The sequence below is a fragment of the Cnephaeus nilssonii genome (assembly GCF_951640355.1).
Source record: "Cnephaeus nilssonii genome assembly, chromosome: 9".
NCBI classification, from domain to species: domain Eukaryota; kingdom Metazoa; phylum Chordata; class Mammalia; order Chiroptera; family Vespertilionidae; genus Cnephaeus; species Cnephaeus nilssonii.
In genome coordinates this window covers 76,769,903-76,788,500 of record NC_137080.1, presented here as the reverse complement: position 1 = coordinate 76,788,500, position 18,598 = coordinate 76,769,903, and the positions used below count along the sequence as shown (strand labels likewise).

The 18,598-nt window shown below is 46.3% G+C and overlaps 1 protein-coding gene across 1 annotated transcript; it reads right to left on the bottom strand.

Moving 5' to 3' along the window:
- Positions 1–62: 62 nt before the first annotated feature.
- LOC307105647 (glutathione S-transferase A4) lies at positions 63–18,393 on the bottom strand. The gene is made up of 8 exons (XM_079781520.1): positions 18,291–18,393; positions 17,239–17,346; positions 9,957–10,008; positions 8,273–8,405; positions 7,258–7,399; positions 5,522–5,653; positions 1,918–2,056; positions 63–210 (listed from the first exon to the last, which is right to left on the bottom strand). The coding sequence occupies exons 2-7, from the start codon at positions 17,326–17,328 to the stop codon at positions 1,934–1,936; spliced, it is 672 nt and encodes a 223-aa protein (XP_079637646.1). The 5' UTR covers positions 17,329–17,346; positions 18,291–18,393; the 3' UTR covers positions 63–210; positions 1,918–1,933.
- Positions 18,394–18,598: the final 205 nt, after the last annotated feature.

The window sequence follows — 18,598 nt, the reverse complement described above, 5'->3', positions numbered from 1 at the left end:
CCCCCCAAAACACCCTGAGGTTCATCAAGCCGCTCAAAGAACTCACAGAACTCACGGAAAGCTGTTATACTCACGGCTACGATTTATTACAGGGAGAGGATACAGACGGAAACCAGCCAAGGGAAGAGACGCATGGGGCAGGGTCCAGGAGGGTCCAAACTTGAGCTTCCAGATGTCCTCTCTGTGGAGCCGTGGGCGCATGAACTCCTCCTGGCAACCATGTGGGACATGGAGTACTGTCAACCGGGAAGCCCACCCAAGCTTTGAGTCCCGAATTTTTATTGGGGCTCCATCACATGGGCAAAATTGACTGCCCACGTGGTTGATCCGACTCCAGCTCCTCCCTAGTTGAGCTGACACCACAAGACCCAAAGCCCCCACCCTACATGGCATTATTACTGTGGCTCAAATCGCACTGTTCGTTACTCTCTGGCTGGCTTAAGGCCGCCAGGCAAACAAAGACACTCCTATCAGGCATGACATTCCAAGGACTTAGAGGTCACCTCCCAGAGGCAGAGGTCAGACCTGTTTTTGGTCGGGCCTTTGGGAAGGGTGAGTCTTTTCCCTACACACTCCCTCGCTTTCTTCTTTTCCTTGGCTCTTGCTCTCGGGATCCTGGCCGGAGCCTGGGTGTCTCCTTCGGGAGCAGTAGACTGGCCACCACGGCTCCTGGGGCCTGGTCCAGTGCTACACGTGTCACCAAGCCCTTGCTCATCCAGAAATTCTAAATATTAGCGTGACAACAGAGTGCTCACACTGTGAAAGCGCGAACACAAACAACTACCTGGATGTCTACATTTGATTTTCCTTCAATAAAACACCAGGGCCCGCCCTTGCTATGAGTGTGATAGGCATTAATGATCACCTCATGGCTATTTTTTTTTTTAATCCGAGCAAAAACCCTTCCTGCAGTAAGGGATGAATATGTCCCCGGTATAGCCCCTCATGGAAAACGTGCTTTTCCTTAGTTTTTAAATTTCTGAGTATTAGATAGTCCAAAACCAGCATTTCTTCCTTTTCCAAAAGTACTTCTGCTGTTTACACATCGATCTCCCCCACTGTGTGGTACATTTCCCTAGAGCGGGGGCTCTGTTCTAGGGTTCTGCCCCCTGGAACCCTGCTTGGCACATAATAGGTGCTCAATTAACATAAAATCAGCACATGTTTAAAGCAGCATGAATAAACCATCCTTTTGGTCTGAGATGAAAAAAATTCAAGCCTACAAATGAACATTTGAGTAATAAGACAAATGTGACATATATTTATATTTTCTAACACATATATAAAAAATAACTGAAAAGATATATAAATGATAACTATGTTTGCCTGTGGGGAGAACCAGGTAGCTGGGGGCAAGGCTGAAAAGAATACTTCCAACTGTATGGCCTTCTATACCTTTTTGAACCATGTAATTGTAGATTCCAAATAATTTAATTTAAAAATTCTAGCAACAGGACAATGATTTGTAAATTCTTTATTTTGGCTAATATCGACTGCACTCATCACGAACTATGGATTTATAATAGCTCAGAGAGAGATACTCACTAGATAGTCTGTTGTTATTAAACACTAAAAATTGGGAAGAGACCAGGCAGGTTTTAGAATGGGGTAAGGAGAGGGAAAAGAAGCTCCGGGGAGAACTTGAGGTCTTGCCCAACCCTGTTATCAGGAAATGAGTTCAGATCAGATCTAACATACGTGTCAGCCTCTCCACAAAGGTTTTCAGAAAAAGGACCCATAACAATTATCCACTGGACATAAACATGTCAGTGTTCCTACAAGAGATCTCCTTGACATGAAAGACCCAACTTAGGAACAATTATACAGAGCACCACGACAGAGCGGGGATCAGGCAGCCTGCCATCAACTAAGATACTAGTGTGGACACAGCCATCTCTAGGGGGAGTTCTCACTCACAAACATCGGTGTTGATTTACGGCATAAAGACGTTGTAGACGGTTCTCACGTAGATCTCGTCGGGAGGTGGCTTCTTCTTGCTGCCAGGTTCAAGGAATTTCCTAATTGTGGGGACATTACTTACTTTCACTGAGTACTCCTGAAAATGGAAAACACAGAAGTTCAAGGCTGACCACAAAGGTATGAGTCACTATGAAAATATGGTTGTTCAAAATGGCCATCTATCAAAGTTTGTTCAGAAAGGATTTACTACAGGGATCCAACCAGAACTGTAACCCAGCATCTGTTTAGGGTCTGATCTCCGGGTACGATTATTTATACTCTCTGCTGGTATTTGGACCAGGCTTTATGCAAATCTCACGGTTCACACCAAAATGTGAATTTTTTTCAGAGATAGCAATATTAAAAAGATACTTAGAATAGGATTATGATACTGGCTTAAACAGAAAAAGAGAAAGGGAAAAGAAAACAAGACTTGGGAAGTACGGTACCTTAAAAAATTGATCTGCCCAGAGAAAACGCATGAGTCATTTAAATAAAAGTGTTTCAAAAAGTCATCAGATAGTACAATTTAGATTTTAAGATTCAGCTTTCTTGGACTTTTTCACTTCTAATAGCAAATGAATCCCCTCTCGGGCCCACGTGCGAGAGATGGCCAGTTGTATTTTTTGTAGCCTAGGGCTCAGATACCAGATATTTATGTAAATTGGAATGAAGAAATAAATCATATTTTACATTCATAGAGTTATATCTTACCAAGTCTCAGTAACTGAGAAAAAAAGTCTATTTGAGCCTGGCCTGTGTGGCTCAGTGGTTGAGCTTCGACCTATGAACCAGGAGGTCACTGTTCAATTCCCCCTTGGGGCACATGCCAGGGTTGTGGGCTCGATCCCTAGTAGGGGGAGTGCAGGAGGCAGCCTACTGATGATTCTCTCTCATCACTGATGTTTCTATCTCTCTCCCTCTCCCTTCCTCTCTCTGAAATTAATAAAAACATTTTTGTTTAAAAAGTCTATTTGATCCAGTAAAAATTTTGAATTATATGAAGAAGTGTATATCCATTATATATAATTATTCTAATAAAATCTTTCAAAGTAAAGAGGTCATTTACTTAAAAAGCTAGTATTTATTAAATGTTGATTATAAACAAAGCACCACCTTCATTAAGTATGCACACACACATAACATACATATGTTACTAATAGTAACAAAAACTATTCTAATCATGTCAATGCTATGGAAATATGACAATCTTCTTTTTATTACTTATTTGAAATATTTGTACTACTTAATTTTGAATATTATACCAATATTGAAAAGCTTGTTTCCTAGGATTTATCATTTAAAGATTCACGTGGGGCTTATACTTATTATGTACTAGAGGTCCAGTGCATGATTGAATCGTGCACGTGTAGGGTCCCCTACACGCTTTCGCTTTCAATCGCGGTGGAACTGAGTGCCTGTCCGCTGGTGCACCAGGCCTTTCAGAAGCCTCTGGCACGGCGGAGGCTTCCGAAAGGCCTGGTGCCGGAGCGGACAGGCACCCAGCTCCCCCGCTTTTGATGGTCTGTGGCGGAAAGTGAGCTCGCTGCCCCAGACGCCCCTTCTGTCCGCAGCACAGCCATGGCGCAGACGCTGAACTCGCGCCGCCACTGGCAACACGAGCTCAGCGTCCTGCCGGCCCAATCGACTACCCCGGCCACCCCGAGTCCCGCCCCCTGCGCCTCCCTCTGGCCCAATCGTGGGCATAGCGGAGTGATGGTAATTTACATATTACCATTTTATTAGGTAGGATAATAAAACTGTAGTGACTCTTGACTTTTTTAAACTCTTTAGTTAATGTAGGAATGACCCTTTAATTAAACTTAGATCTGGTGTTAGATCCTGAAGTCCTTTAATATTGATGCTTGATCTGATCAGAGATTAAAACTGTATTTACACAAAAGTGCCTGGTGTTTAAACACACGTCACTAGCATTATGGATGGAAAACACTAGTAGGTCCCTAGGCTACTTCAAGGACCTATTGGTATTCAAGTCAAGTTAAACCATGTTCATCTCTGTGCCTTCAAGAAGAAATGAACATGTGGTTAAACTATAGAATGGCTATTTGCCTTGTTGAATATTTTTATTCTCATTAAACTGGTGGTTGTTGTCCTGGTTAGTGTATATCAGAATGATACCTACTGGATTTGGAGTTATTATTATTTTTTAAAATATGTTTTTATTTATTTCAGAGAGGAAGGGAGAGGGAGGGAGAGAGATAGAAACATCAATGATGACAGAGAATCATTGATCAGCTGCCTCCTGCACACCCCCTACTGGGGATCAAGCCTGCATCCTAGGCAAGTGTCCTGACCGGGAATTGAACCATGACTGCCTGGTTCATAGGTCAACGCTCAACCACTGAGCCACACCTGCTGGGTGGAAAAATTATGATTTTTTTTAAAGTATGTGTGTTACTCTTTGGAGATGAAGTGTGTGTCTTTCCTGGCCTTTGACAACTTGGTCAAAGATATGTCAATGTGGTCTATTTCAGGGTTGACAATCTTTCCATAAAGGACCAATTAGTAAATATTTTAGGCTATAAAGGCCATATACATTATCTCTCACAGAACTACTCAACTCTGCCATGGTCGCACAGAAGCAGCGTAGGCAATGCATAAATGAATGGGTGTGGCTTTGTGCCAATAAAACTTATCTATGGACACTGAAATTTGAACTTCATATAATTTCATGTGTCATGAAATATTATTACTCTTTTGGCACTTTTTCCAACCATGTAAAAATGCAAACGTCATTGTTAGCTCAAGAGCTGTACGAAATCAGGTGGCAGGCCTGATTTGGCCTGGGCTGGGGCGGGCTGTAGTTTGCCCACCCCCAGGATAGACGAAAGCCCATCGGACTTGCAGATATAGGCTAAGGTTCCAGGCAAAACTCAGGGACCCACTAGCTGGGCCATCTTGGCTGCTGATTTCTTTACTCTGGGTCTCTATTTCTTCACATGTATAGTGAAGGCTTTGGAAAAGGTTCGTTTTTTAAAGCCCCTTTCTGCTTCAAAATTCTATCATCAATCCTGCCAGAACAACAGTGAGCAATAAGCTAAGCCACACACAGGTCTTTCCTTGGAAATTCTGGGAAGGGGAATGGTGGGAACTCTGGGATGCTGTTCAGGGTGCCTCTCGTTCACTCTCAGAACGCAGGCTTGGACATTTCCAGTTTGACACATGACTTCTGAGACAGGGAGCCAGGCCCTGGTGAGGACACTGTCTTTGATGCTGATGCTCATGCCCTCCCCGTCAGTACGTTGAGCAGTAACAGCTGAGGAGCACCCTGCCCGTGCAATGACTTCTATGCAAGTCCCTATTGGCTAACTCCAGGAATTGTCCCAAGAGTGTAATTATGGAACAAAACGAAGATAAGTGATCTTTCATCTTACAGATCTGGGGAGTGGAAAAACAATTTCAAACCTGTACCTTCATTTCATTTTACCAACTAGACTCTAAAAAAGTTATACACACACACACACACAGCCAACCAATCCACAGACACCGAAGGCAGGCCTAAAAGTTCTGGGCCAATCTTCTAAAATGTGCTTTTGTTTACCTGGAGGTGAGGAAATGAAGCCAGGATATTGGGGATTTTCTCCTCTAGAGCCAAAATGGTCTGGAGTAGAACCACGTCTGCAAGGCTCAGCTGATTGCCCACGAGAAACCTTTGTCCATGCTCCCTCAGAACCTGCACGAGTAAGTGTTCTGCATTGGTCACAGTACTCCACACAGAGAGGCTGATGAAGCTTTTGAAGCAGTGCCGTATCTGAGAAGGGGTGACACTCCGGCCTTATCCTTTCCCCTCTTTATTAATAACATCAATTAAGAGGAAGCTCCCTATATCAGAATGTGCGTGGACAAAAGGTATAGAAATGACAGCACCGTGAAATATCTGCTTTATATCTGAATGAAACACTGTAAAGGGAAAGGACATATTAATTCTGGATTTGTGCTTTCAAAGAATACATCGATTCCATAAATACATCTACAGAAAATGATGCAGCCCTCATGAATTCAGGAGGCTGGGGGAGGTGGAGAGCGCTGTAAGAAAATAAGCTATAGATCCTCGCCAAGGAGTCTGATCTTGTTTGCCAGTGGTTTTTACAAACATCAGCACTCGTCGTGATCAACTGGACGTCACTATAAAAAAGCAGGCTTCCTGGCAAAGCTTCTAAGCCAGAAAAAAATGAAAAGCATGAGAGTTCATCTTGCTCCCATTCTGAGAGAACCATAGGGGTGCAGAGTCATAGGAACCGCGGTAGGAGAGGGAAGATCCCGTTGGCAGAGAACTCTCAGATGCTCACGAGTGTGAGGATGTGTGTGTGGTGTGTATGACTGACAGGGACCCTGCACATGATTCCAAATCAAACAGCCAGTTGCAGCCAGAGTCGGGGGGCACAATGAATGAGGGCTGAGTTTCATTCCCAGCTCTCCTCCTCGGGCACATCACTCCATCTCTCAGTGATTCTGCTTCATTATGTATAAAAGAGGGGTAACCATTTTTAGCCCAGGTGTTGGGAGGAGCCGTGACACTATCTGGGCCACAGGGACATAAGAACCAGCAACAGCCTTTCCCCAAGGCACCTGCTCCTCCCAGGTCACCCCACATTTCTGCATTAGCATATTTTACATTCACGGAGTGCCTGTGGGCAAGAGAGCATGGAAGCAAGTGACAGAAACACCCAGGAAATACCTCCCCTTCTCAGATCTAATTCCATGAAGATGGCCAGAGGACGTTTGCCAATTCCATATTTCTACGTTGTCTTCTTGTGTGTGTGTTTTTTACTTGAAACATTCAAACACGATTCCTCTCAGCTGAGAAAAAGGAGTTTGAAGTTCAGAAAAGCAGTAAGACAAGGTAAATCACAAAACAGAAAAAAAGAGCAAAGGGAAATAAAGAGCAGTGGTTCTTCTCTTCACATCAAACTGTTAAGTAGGATGTCTGATACAACGCTGCTCAGCAAACGTCTATGGGATGAAAGAGCGAACGGATTAGGGAGTGTCTGCTTGTCTGTACCTTACACAGGGCGGGCACGGGGTGAACGTAAGGAACAATGACGCACCGCGTGGTGAGCCCAGATTTTCCCAGACGTCTGAATAATGTAGTCCCAGTGGGTCTGAGAGCTCCACGCCACCCTGGCTTTGTGCTCAGGGCTACTGTCAGCTCTCAGGGGTCCAGCCGGCTTAGTCCAGCGGGGCTCAGCCTCACACTCTCCTGAGCTGGAAGGGGCATTGGTGGCAGCTCCCTGGTGGTCTGGTTATGCTCTTTTCATAGGCTTCTCCACCACCTACCTTTTCAAACACAGGGAAGTACCGGAGAATAGCCTTCTGGGCCATGCTAACCACTTCCTTCTGTTGATCATCTGGTTTCAGGAAAGGGTGCATGATAATCAGCTCCAGAAGATCCAGCGTCCCCTCCACATACATGTCAATCCTTAAAACGAAAAGGCAGGTTTCTCAGTTTCCCCTTCTTAGAACTCACCGGCTTCCACAACTAAGAATTCAGAGTGCTTTTTCCCATAAGGCTCTGGCATCTGAAGTACCAAGAACATTTATCTACACCTGTCTCTTATGAGGAAAGATGCAAACAATTCTAGTTATAATTTGGAAAATTCCTTCAGGAAGATCTGTACAAATCAGACAGCGCAATAGCCATGACGGCCCTCTCTCCCCAGCCCCTAGTCCTTCACTCTCACTCCACACACATGCGCAGTGTGCATGGAACGCCACATTTATAAAAAAAAAAAAAAAAAAAAAGAGTGGATACCATTTCTGGAATGCTTGGTATGCATCAGGCATGGTGCTAAACACTCTGCATCTGTGAGTTCACGGAATCCTATGACATTATGAGGAATGTGCTATCACTACCCCCACTGCACAGGACACTCATCAGGATTTCAGCTTAACACACTGCCTGGGGCCATGCATTCAGGAGGTACAAGGACCAGGCTCTGAATTCAAATTATAATTCAAGGCACAGTATCCCAGGCCTCAGATGTCACAGCAGCTTCCTATTCCTAATAATCAATGGTAACAGATTTGCAAGAAAGGTAAAAAGTATTAGCAAAGCGTTTAAAGATGTTGAAACCTGCAACCACCACACTCCCGATATCGGCTCCACTACCTGAATTCAATTCCTTTCTATCATTTTACTCAGATTCTCTGTACTGATTTCCCAACTGGCCTTCATGACCATTCCAGGAGTCCATTCCCTGTCCACACTAGTGACCCCAGACATAAAGCAGACAGGGTGCTGCAAGGCATCAGGAAGCGGACACGTGACAACACTCAAGAGGGGCCACATTACAGGGTTCTCTCCTTGAGGTCCCTGCCGAAGAGATTGTGCTTGTCCGCGATGTAGTGGAGAATGCTCCGGGTCTGCACCAACTTCATGCCGTCAATCTCAACCATTGGCACTTGCTGGAACAGCAGGTGGTTACCTGAGAAGGGAGCCCAGAGTTAGAGGTGATCTCGTCCCTTTCCCCTGGCCCCTAAGAAAGTGCTTTGGGGAACGAAAAAGGACAGTGGGGCCACAGAGCCTTAGGAAATGGTATAAAACCCCCTGATGACAGATAGGTAACCCCAACTTCATTCGGGGGAGCAGATTTCGCCATAAAAGAAGCCTGGCCGAGCCGGCGTGGCTCAGTGGTTGAGCGTCAACCTATGAACCAGGAAGTCACAGTTCGATTCCCAGTCAGGGCATATGCCCGGGTTGCGGCCTCGATCCCCAGTGTGGGGTGTGCAGGAGGCAGCAGATGGATGATTCTCTCTCATCATTGATGTTTCTATCTCTCTTTCCCTCTCCCTTCCTTTCTGAAATCAATAAAAATATATATTTTTTTAAAAGAAGCCTGAAAACTCGTTTTGTTTGAAACTTGCCCCTTTCATTTTCACCCCTGGAAAAACACCTCCCCACAGTGAAAGGGGGTGGAAATGGAGTGAAGACATTTCTTCAGAGCTGTGCTGGCCGATAACAGTAGCTAGTAGCGGCACGTGTCTAGTGAAGCCTACGTTGAAATTAATGAAAATGTGAAAATTCGGCTCCTTAGTTACACTAGACACATATCTAGTGCTCAGTAGGCACAGAGGCCAGTGGCTCCTGCCCTGACCAGTGCAGAAGAGAATGTTCCCATCCCTGTAGGATGTTCTCCTGACTGCACTCTCCTGACCACGACGCCTGAATCACCCACTGCCACGCAGGTCCGCCCGTGGGCTTGTCCCTTTCACAGCCATAGACCACGGACTACCAAGTTAGCTGTCTCTGGTCAAAACGTAACCCAGTACTTCCTTCAACAAACGTGCATCCAACACTCTCAAACCCCAGGGAGAGATGCAAGTACAGGGGCTCCAAGGCTGGGGGCCTGTGGGGGCGGAGAGGCAATGAGCACTCAGCACGTGCCTCGGGCTGTCAGGCAGTGTCAACTGACAGGTGGCCTTGCAGACTGTACAGCTGGTCCCACTCAAGGGCGTCCTGAGGTTGGGAGGGAGGCTGGGTATTTCTATGGGGCCTGGGTGTGGAGGGGGTAGGGCTGACCGGGAGTGAATGCGGGCCTTTTATTGATTCCACTTGTTTGGTATTCACTTCGGAAACACGGCCCAGCATAAACGGGGACTTTTACCTGCACACCTTAGGCAGGCCCCATACCTCAGAGAATTTGGAGGAGGAGAAGGAGGAGGGGCAAGGAAGAGGAGGAGGGAAGGGATGACGAAGATGGAGGAAGGGGTAAAGGAGCTTGGAGGAGGGCAGGGGAGGAGAGAGGGATGGAGAAGGGCTTATGTGGATGGAACGAAGAACTACTCTCTCCTTCAGCTCTTTCAGAACCCTGGATCAGAAGCGATTTCCTCCAAGTTTCTGCGATTATTCCCTGACGCTGGTCTGGTTTAGAACACTGTCCTGAATGTTTAGTGTCACAGGGTCTTCGCCCTTCCACATACATGTCAGCTCTTTTTAAAAAACCAGCATTACCGAGTCGTCTCCTCACCACACTCACCGTCCTGCAGCTTCTGCAGCTGTTCTTTCGTTTCCAAAAATTCTTCCTCGAACTAAATTGTAAAAAAGAAAAGGTACATGTCATTACAGGTCCAGGACTACACATTCCAAGTTAAACTGCTGCGAAGTCCCAGGGAAAGAGCACACGTTGTACCCACACCTTGGTTTCTAAAGATCACTGCCCGCTAAAGAGACCAGGGCTCCTGGGAGAAAAGGTGGATTCTGTCACGTCAGGAAACAGGGACGATCACAGACGAAGAGCTGTGGAAAAGGCAAAGGCACTCAGGACCCTACCTGCGGGTCAAATCTGGGACAACTCAAGCATCAAAAAGAGTGATGTCAGTTATGGATTATAACACACACCAACCAAACCCCACCCCCCGTCCAGAATGATGATACTAAAAAGCGGGCAGGGGGAGAAGAAAGTTTTTTTTTAATATAGCAGAATTAATGCTAGTTATGCTAGTTAATGTATAATTATGGCTAATTCATAAAATTAGGAAAGAGCTAATTTGCTACCTACAATGAAATTATTGGGCCATGGGCACAGACTATTCACACAACCTCAAAATATTCCCCATGAGTTACTTCATTATGGCAAAGGAACAACGTTTCTTTGCAATGGAGAGATCCGGAGGTCTCACCAGCTATCCAACCACGTGGTCAGACTCAGCTGCCCACTGGGGGACACTCCGAGCTGTCCTGTGCTTCTGCTATGAGACAATTACAATAGCACTGTGAAAACATTGCCCAAAACACTGAACCTGGAGGTGGAAACCAAGCATATCCAGAATGCGGGAATTTTGCAATATAAATGGCCTGGATTCTTTCAAAGAGTCAAGAACATGGGGGTGGGAAGGAAGCAGATACTGTTCTAGATGAAAACAGACTCAACAACCCAAAGCCTGAATCTTGACTTGATCCTGGATGGGGAGGTACAGGGGACAGCTATAACTGTTACACAAATATAAGAGACTAGAGGCCCGGTGCACAAAATTCGTGCACGGGGGCGTGTTCCTCAGCCCAGCCTGCAACCTCTCCAATCTGGGACCCCTTGAGGGATGTCTGACTGCCCATCGGGATCGGGCCTAAATGGGCAGTCGGACATCCCTCACACAATCCCTCTCACAATCCAGGACTGCTGGCTCCCAACCGCCCACCTGCCTCTGCCTGATTGCCCCTAACCGCTTCTGCCTGCCAGCCTGATCACCCCTAACCACTCCCCTGCCAACTTGATCGACGCCTAACTGCTCCCTGGCCAGCCCGATTGCCCCTAACTGCCCTCCCCTGCCAGTCTGGTCATCCCTAACTGTCCTCCCCTGCAGGCCTGGTCGCCCCCAACTGCCCTCTCCTGCTGGCCTGCCCCCCCCAACTGCCCTCCCCTGCTGACCCGGTCACCCCTAACTGACCTCCCCTGCTGGCCTGGTCACCCCTAACTGCCCTCCCCTGCAGGCCTGGTCATCCCCAATTGCCCTCCTCTGCTGGCCTGATCGCCCACAACTGCCCTCCCCTGCAGACCTGGTCTCCACCAACTTTCCTCCTCTGCCAGCCTGGTTACCCCTAACTGTCCTCCCTGCTGGCCTGATCACCCCTAACTTCCCACAACTGCCCTCCCCTGCAGGCCATCTTGTGATGGCCATTTTGTGTCCACATGGGGGCAGCCATCTTTCACCACATGGGGGCAGCCATCTTTGTGTCTTGGAGTGATGGTCAATTTGCATATTGCTCTTTGATTAGATAGGATATATAGTCATTTGGGGGACAACAGGGATTGAATATTAGACATTGTAAAGTTAACATTACTTTTCTTAGTTGTGACAATGATATTGTGGTTATCAGAACAGTTTATTCTCAGGAAGAAGATATGTGCTGATGTCTGCAACTTACTTTCAGAGGACTGAAGGAAATAGAAGCAGAGAGGGAGGAAGGGAGAAAGCAAATGTGGTAAATTGCTAACAATTAAGTTTAGTTGAAAGGTGTCCATTGTACTCTTACAATTTTTCTGTAGGTTTGAACGCTTGCAAATTAAAGTTGTTTTTTTTTGGGGGGGGGGGGCAGAAATAGAGTGAAAAAAAGTTCTTCTTCTCTTGACATTATGAAATGTTCTAACACAACTTCATGTCAGGAAGAGGCCTCCTCCCACTGTGTCCCACGATGTCTGTCCCTGTGCTGCTCCCGACTCAGCCAAGGGCGGGCGGAGCTGACCCGCACAGAATCGGCAGTGCCCCCTCCTCTGTCTCAACCAGCTGACCTTGGGGGAGAACTGGGATACGGGGTGTAGAGGGGCTTCTGCTATTCGCCAGGGTCTTCGTGGTGTGAGGAGCGGGGCCTCAGTGCCCCTGCAGACAGACACTCTATCCAGTGCTCAGGCAGGCAATGTTCTGGCATTTGTCCAAACGCCCGGCTGGTCAGATATGGTGGTGGGGGTGCTCCCTCCACATGACTGCTCTCAGAATTTATGACCATGACCACTTAAAACACATGGGAAATAGGGGAGGGGGCGTCCGACCCCCGGCCCAACTTCAGTAGCTTAGAGACACCAGAACTGTACATTTTAATTTTATTTCCCCCCCCCACACACACACACAGTATTTCATTGCTTATTTATCTGAAGAAACTCTTCCTTAGCTCAAATATTTATGTTTCGTAGTTCAGGAACACAGGTCAGTGACAAACTTCCATGGAATTCAACCCAAAGAAATTCCTCACATTGCAAGATCACTTTGCTCTGAAAGAAACCAGCCTTCCTCGTCTCCTCTAAATCTTTCATGGAATCATAGCTTCTGTAGAAATCTGCACCTGCCTTCTTCCTTGGTTCGGCCACACCAAACTAATCGGAAGCTGCAAGCCCTAGGGATACAACGATAGCTCCAACAACATGAAATCGCAGACGCTTGGCTAGAAGGCTGCATCTGAGGTTTTGGCCAAGCACTGGAAGGCATGGGAGTCTATCTCCCCAACACCAACGTCCTTCCTGAGGGAGAAATGGATCCAGAATCGTGCATGTTAAAGACAAGTCCTTCCCAGTGATTCTGGTCCTGGTTTGGGATTTCTGGGACACGGCGCTCTCACTAGAGGAACTCGCTCACATCAAGCTTTGTAAAACTACCGGTCAGTAAGAAGGAAATGGCATCCGAGGGGAGATGAGAGGGTGGAACAAAGAGGGAAGGAAAAAATCAGGTCGAGCTTAGAGGGACCTGTCAACTCTCGTCCAATTGCTGCCGGTGGCCGGGTTTCCATCTACAATCAGTTGTCTCTGCTCCCTAACTTCGGAGAACTGCCCTTCCCACACCGCAGCACTCGCTTTTTCAACACCCGCTCAGTTCTTGAAGTGAATTACCAGACGTCCTGCATTAGGAGCTCGTAGCCCTTAAGTCTTCTCTTTCATCTGCATTGATTCCCCCTCTTAACAAGGGGACCTGGCTGGAATCTGGGCTGGGGGTGGGGGTCTTCAGGCAAGTGGAGCCCCGGGCAGTGGAGAAGCAATGCCCAGCACAGAGCACTGTCCAAGGACTTGAACCAGTGACCGAGATGGAGGATGCTGACTCCTGAGTTAGGGCCTGCTGCCTTTCAGCAGGTTGCTACCTGTTTACTCAGATGTGTGTGTGTCGTACCCAGCTGACTCAGCCGGATACTGTGACACTAGGACTCACAAACTCATCCACTGGCTCCTGATTGTTTCGATCTGTACGAGCACAAACGTAGCTAAAATGTCCTTTGGCAAAGACCTGGGGGGAGCTCTCCCAAATATCACCTTTTGGGACTTGCTCCTGTAAGCCATGTGGTCAGCCCCAGTGAGGGAAGCCAATCAAGCTCCTTCCACCCTGGTCAGAGGGGCGAGCCTAAGAGTCACGCTGGGCTAATTATTCCGTCCCATCTACCTGCCCACTGGATTCGTCTAGGAGAGGCAGGTCACGTGACCCATGTTCTTGTTTTATTGAATTCATTGAGGGTTGGGTCTCCATCAATGAAACCAAGAATCCCGACTCATAGAAGAACAGGAGAGGCAAGGTACAATGAAGATTGGGAAGAGAGAGGATGTGATGAAGGATTATACTAAATACACAAATAAGACATCCATTTCAGAACTTATTACATAAACCAGAATTGTAAATTCAGAAGCATACAGGGTTAGACAGATGACATAAACAGACCAGGTTCAGGTGATGGGACCAAGAATTTTTTCACTCTCCCTCTTAACACAATTAGAAAATTCGTCCCGAGACAACAGGGACTGACTGAGGGGGACTGTGCTTCAAGGGCCCAGCTGTAGTGGCAGTCCTTACTCATGCTCAGCAACGCTGCCTGTGCAAATGAGGGCCCGGTGTCATTAAAGCTTCCAGTTTCTCAAAAGAAGTCAGAAATCAGCATTGTATATAAAAAATGATATCAACTAACTTAGAAAACTGTAAACACAGTGTGAGAGTTATAATGGTGTACAAAGAAGCCAAAACCCCAAACGCAAGGACCTTTATTTGTCACCTTTGGAGGTTGCCAGGGTAACAGTTCATTATTCTGAAAATGGATAGAGACTGAATCAAGCATTTATCTTGCCTTTCCTATATGAGCTGCACTTGGAAGTAACTAAATCATTAACTAGCGGGAATATATTCTCTTTATAAGACAACCATGGTTAATAAATTCATGTGAAATGAAAGAAATAGAAAAATTGCCATTTTGTAATCCCCAGCAATGGTGAAGATCAACAGCTGCTAAAACCACTATCTGAAAGGGTAATGGGGGAACTTTATAACGCGTGTATCAGGCTGACGTCACCAGAACACACTGATCAAGCTCTGCATGGCTGAAAAGGAGACAGTCAGACATCATGCTCCCTGATGGCGTACTACAGAAATATGTCCACAGTATCCTTCTGTTGGAGTCTGGCAGGGGGAAAAAACATACATAAATATGGACAGAAAAAAAGGAGCCTGGATTTGATCACAGCTCTGGATCCAACTAGCCATTTGCAGGAAATACAAAAAATAAGAGGAAGATGTTAAAATGAGGGTAAGTCAGCTAAATGCAGAATGGGGGCGATTTTACAGGGCAGTTCTTCCACAAATAAATGGCATGAAACAAATGAAGATACTTAGCAACCATATCTTGGCTGTTAATACCATCCTATACAATAAAAGCCTAATATGCAAATTGTCCCCTCGATGGGGAGTTCGACCAGGGGCTTGGGCAGGCCGGCCAGCCAACCACCCGTGGCCCCTCCCCCCAGCCGGCCCTGCCCCAGCAGCAGGCAGCCAGGGGAAGGGAAGCCCTGGCTGGCAGCTGGCAGCCTCTAGGGACCCTACCCATGCACAAATTTCGTGCACTGGGCCTCTAGTTTTCTAATAAAAGGGACCAGAGCTCCTTGAAGAAATACCTGGTTCTAGGGCCAGGGCTAGGAAAATATAAGAGCCTGGAGCATCTTGTTGTCAGAAAGTAAGAAATTGATGAAGGGGGAGGAAAAATGAAAGGGGGTGGGGCTATGTAGAAAGGACACAAGTCCCCATGGCCAAAGCTGGAACAATTTGTGCAACAAAGTAAAATATTACTGGATTATAACCCAAAGTGAAAAAATAAATATACTTAAGTTCATGCTGATATTAATAAATGACTGAATAAATAATTAAGTGGAGGGAAAAGACAAACTCCCTTACATAAGAATTCTAAATGTAAATAATCCCAGGAAGAGGAGCTTAATTCCCACCCTTTTGAGTGTGGGCTAAAAATGACTCGCTTCTAAAGAAACGAGGGGAAATGGACACTTTACCAGGGAGCTGGCAGAACCTCCTTCACCAAGTGACCAAGGCTAACAGCACCAGTGAGAAATCATGTTAACATCATGTAATCCCTAATGTGATGCAATGAGAAGGGCACTTTGTCTGGGTGCTGTTCTTCCCCTGAACCCCAGTCCAACCATGAGAAAAATGTCAGACATACCCAAACTGGAGGATTCTCCAAAAAACCTGACCAATTCTTTTCAAAACTGTCAAGGTCATGAAATAAAGACTGAGAAACTGTCACAGATGGAGGGAGACTAAGAAAACATATGACTCAATACAATGCTGGATCCTGGAACAGTAAAAAGGACATTAGTGAAAACACTAATTAAATTCGAGTAGTCTGTGGTATAGTCATGCACCAGTGTTAATTCTGAGTAGTCTGTAGTTTAGTCATGCATCAGTGGTTATGTAAGATGTTATCAGTAAGGGAACCTGAGGGATGGTTATAGGGGAATGCTCAGCACTATCTTTATAACTGCTATAAATCTAAAATTTCTCCCAAATAGTTTAATTTTTTTCAATGCAGAGGAAACTGCTAAAGATTTTTTAAATACCGAAGGAAATATAATCAAATGCAATATGTGGGCCTGATTAAGATCCAGACTGGAAAAAAACTAACTATAAAAAAAAGACCAGTTTGAGACAATCAGGCTGAGTACTAGATAATAATAAAGAATTGTTAGTTTTGTAAGATGTAATAATGGTATTGTGGTCATGTTTTAAAATCCTCCTCTTTTAGAGATAAAAACTGATGATGTGATACGATGTTTAGATTTTGCTTTAAAATACTCCCAAAAAACAAGGGAGGGGAGGAGGTAGATAAAACAAGATTAGCATAAAGTTGATGATTTTAAAAAATTTTTTTTATTGAATTTATTGGGGTGACATTGGTTGATAAAATTATATAGGTTCAGGCGTACAACTGCATAATACATCATCTGTATATTATATTGTGTGTTCACCACCCAAAGTCAAGTCTCCTTCCATCACCACTTATTTCCCCCTTTACTTTATTGTACCACCTTCCAACCCCCTTTTCCCTTTGGTAATCACCAAATAAAGTTAACCGATTCTTGAGGCTGAGTGAAAGGTACATAGAATTCGTGGCAATGTCCTCTCTACCTTTGTTCCTACCTGAAAATTCCTGCAAGAAGCTAACAGAACAGAACAAAAACACTGAGCAGACAAGAGATTTACCGGGACCTCGTATAATTAACACATATCGGGGAGTAATTGGCAAATGTCAGGTTCATTCCTTTTCTCCTTACTGATAAATATTTATTGGTGGTAGATCAGAAGCCAATGATTAAGTAAAAGTCAAAAGCAAAATAGAAATCCATCCACTACATACCATTTACACAGGGGGGGAAAGATGGAAAGGAAGGAATCCTCTGACTCCATGAAGCATGCCTGTAATATTAGTGGGAGAGGACTACCCCATGTATGTTTTCCTCAAAAGTCTTAAAGGTGTCAGACAAATCTGTGAAGAAACAACATGGAAGGTACCTCGACTCCAGCGGCAGCCAAAACCCATCGGATGGTTTCCATCCGGCCTCTGCCGTTGGGATAGTGGAGCTTGGGCTTCTTCTCGGCCATGGCGGTCTTTCAGGCTTTCTGCAAAACACACGCAGCATCTCCTCATTCGTGTCCTCAACCCAGTGCTGGGGGCTCAATGAATATGCACGACCGGGGCACAGGAAACTGGCTTATTTTTTACTGCGTTTTCCTTTTCCCTCACTCATGAAAACCCTCCACCATTTTAAAACATTAAAACAAAACAAAACACCTCGGCTCTCATACTGTTTCTATGGTTTCTTGTTTGGATCTTGGGAAGCGGGGGCCATTGGTTGCAAAGACATTGGTGCTAACGCTGAATTTCACAGATTCAAAGCATCTTATACTTTGAGCTTGTAAACCTTAAGAATCCCCAAATTCAGCCCGCAGAGGCCAGACGCGGAGGGTCGCAGAGAATCCTACACCCACTGGCACGTCTGCAAAGAAGTCATACTTTCACACGCATCATCATATTGGATTATCACCGAAACTGGAAGGTGGACAGGCCGAGTATTGCAACATGTGCGTCCATCGTCACGCCTGCGGTAGCTGCCCAGGGTCCAGCACCTCCCCCGCCCCCGCCCCCGCTGGGAGGTGAGCCCCGGCCCCCCTCGAGTGCGCCCAGGCTACAGACTCGGCCGCCCAGGCTGGACTCGGGTACCCCGCGTGCCCGCTCAGCCCAGGCTGGGCCACAGCGGCCACCCCGCCCCGCCCCGCGGAGGATCCAAGCCTGGTCTCTTTCGTCAATGGATTCAGACTCCCCAGAGCTGGTTAATAAAAATACGCACACCGAGCCAGGGACGACCCCAACTGCAGTCAAGGGGCCCACATATACCCAGACGAAGGCGGGGCGGGAAGGGCAAGGAGGGGGAGGGAGACAAAAGGAGGGTTGGGGGCTGGGGGATGGAGGGTGGAATAAGAGTTCGGAGCCGAGAGAACAGAGAGGAGGATAAACAAAAAGGAGGGGAAAGAAGACGGGTGGGAGCGACAGGAAGGACACAGACCTGGAACCCGCTACCAGCGCCCGGAGTCGCACAAAGCGCACGGCGAGCAGCCTGCAGCGGGGCGGGACCAGCGGGCTGGGAGGAGGCGCTACCGGTGGGCGAGGCTCCGGGAAGATTTCACCAATCGAAAAGGCAATGTTTAGCATGCTCACACCCATCTGCAAGGCATTCTGGATAATACAAAACAGCCCAAATTCAAGCCAGTTTTAACATTAATTTTAGCATTTTGAGAGATTAAATATGCTTGGAAGTGTTATTTAGATTTGAACTTTAATGAACAATTCTTATTAGAGATCGGGTAGGGTAAA

Coding starts and splice junctions, on each gene's coding strand:
- LOC307105647 (XM_079781520.1), bottom strand. CDS start 17,328: ATGGCCGAGAAGAAGCCCAAGCTCCACTATCCCAACGGCAGAGGCCGG. Junction 8,406..9,956: donor GCTGCAGAAGCTGCAGGACG/GTGAGTGTGGTG, acceptor CTCCCTTCTCAG/GTAACCACCTGCTGTTCCAG. Junction 5,654..7,257: donor ACTTCCCTGTGTTTGAAAAG/GTAGGTGGTGGA, acceptor TTACTCGTGCAG/GTTCTGAGGGAGCATGGACA.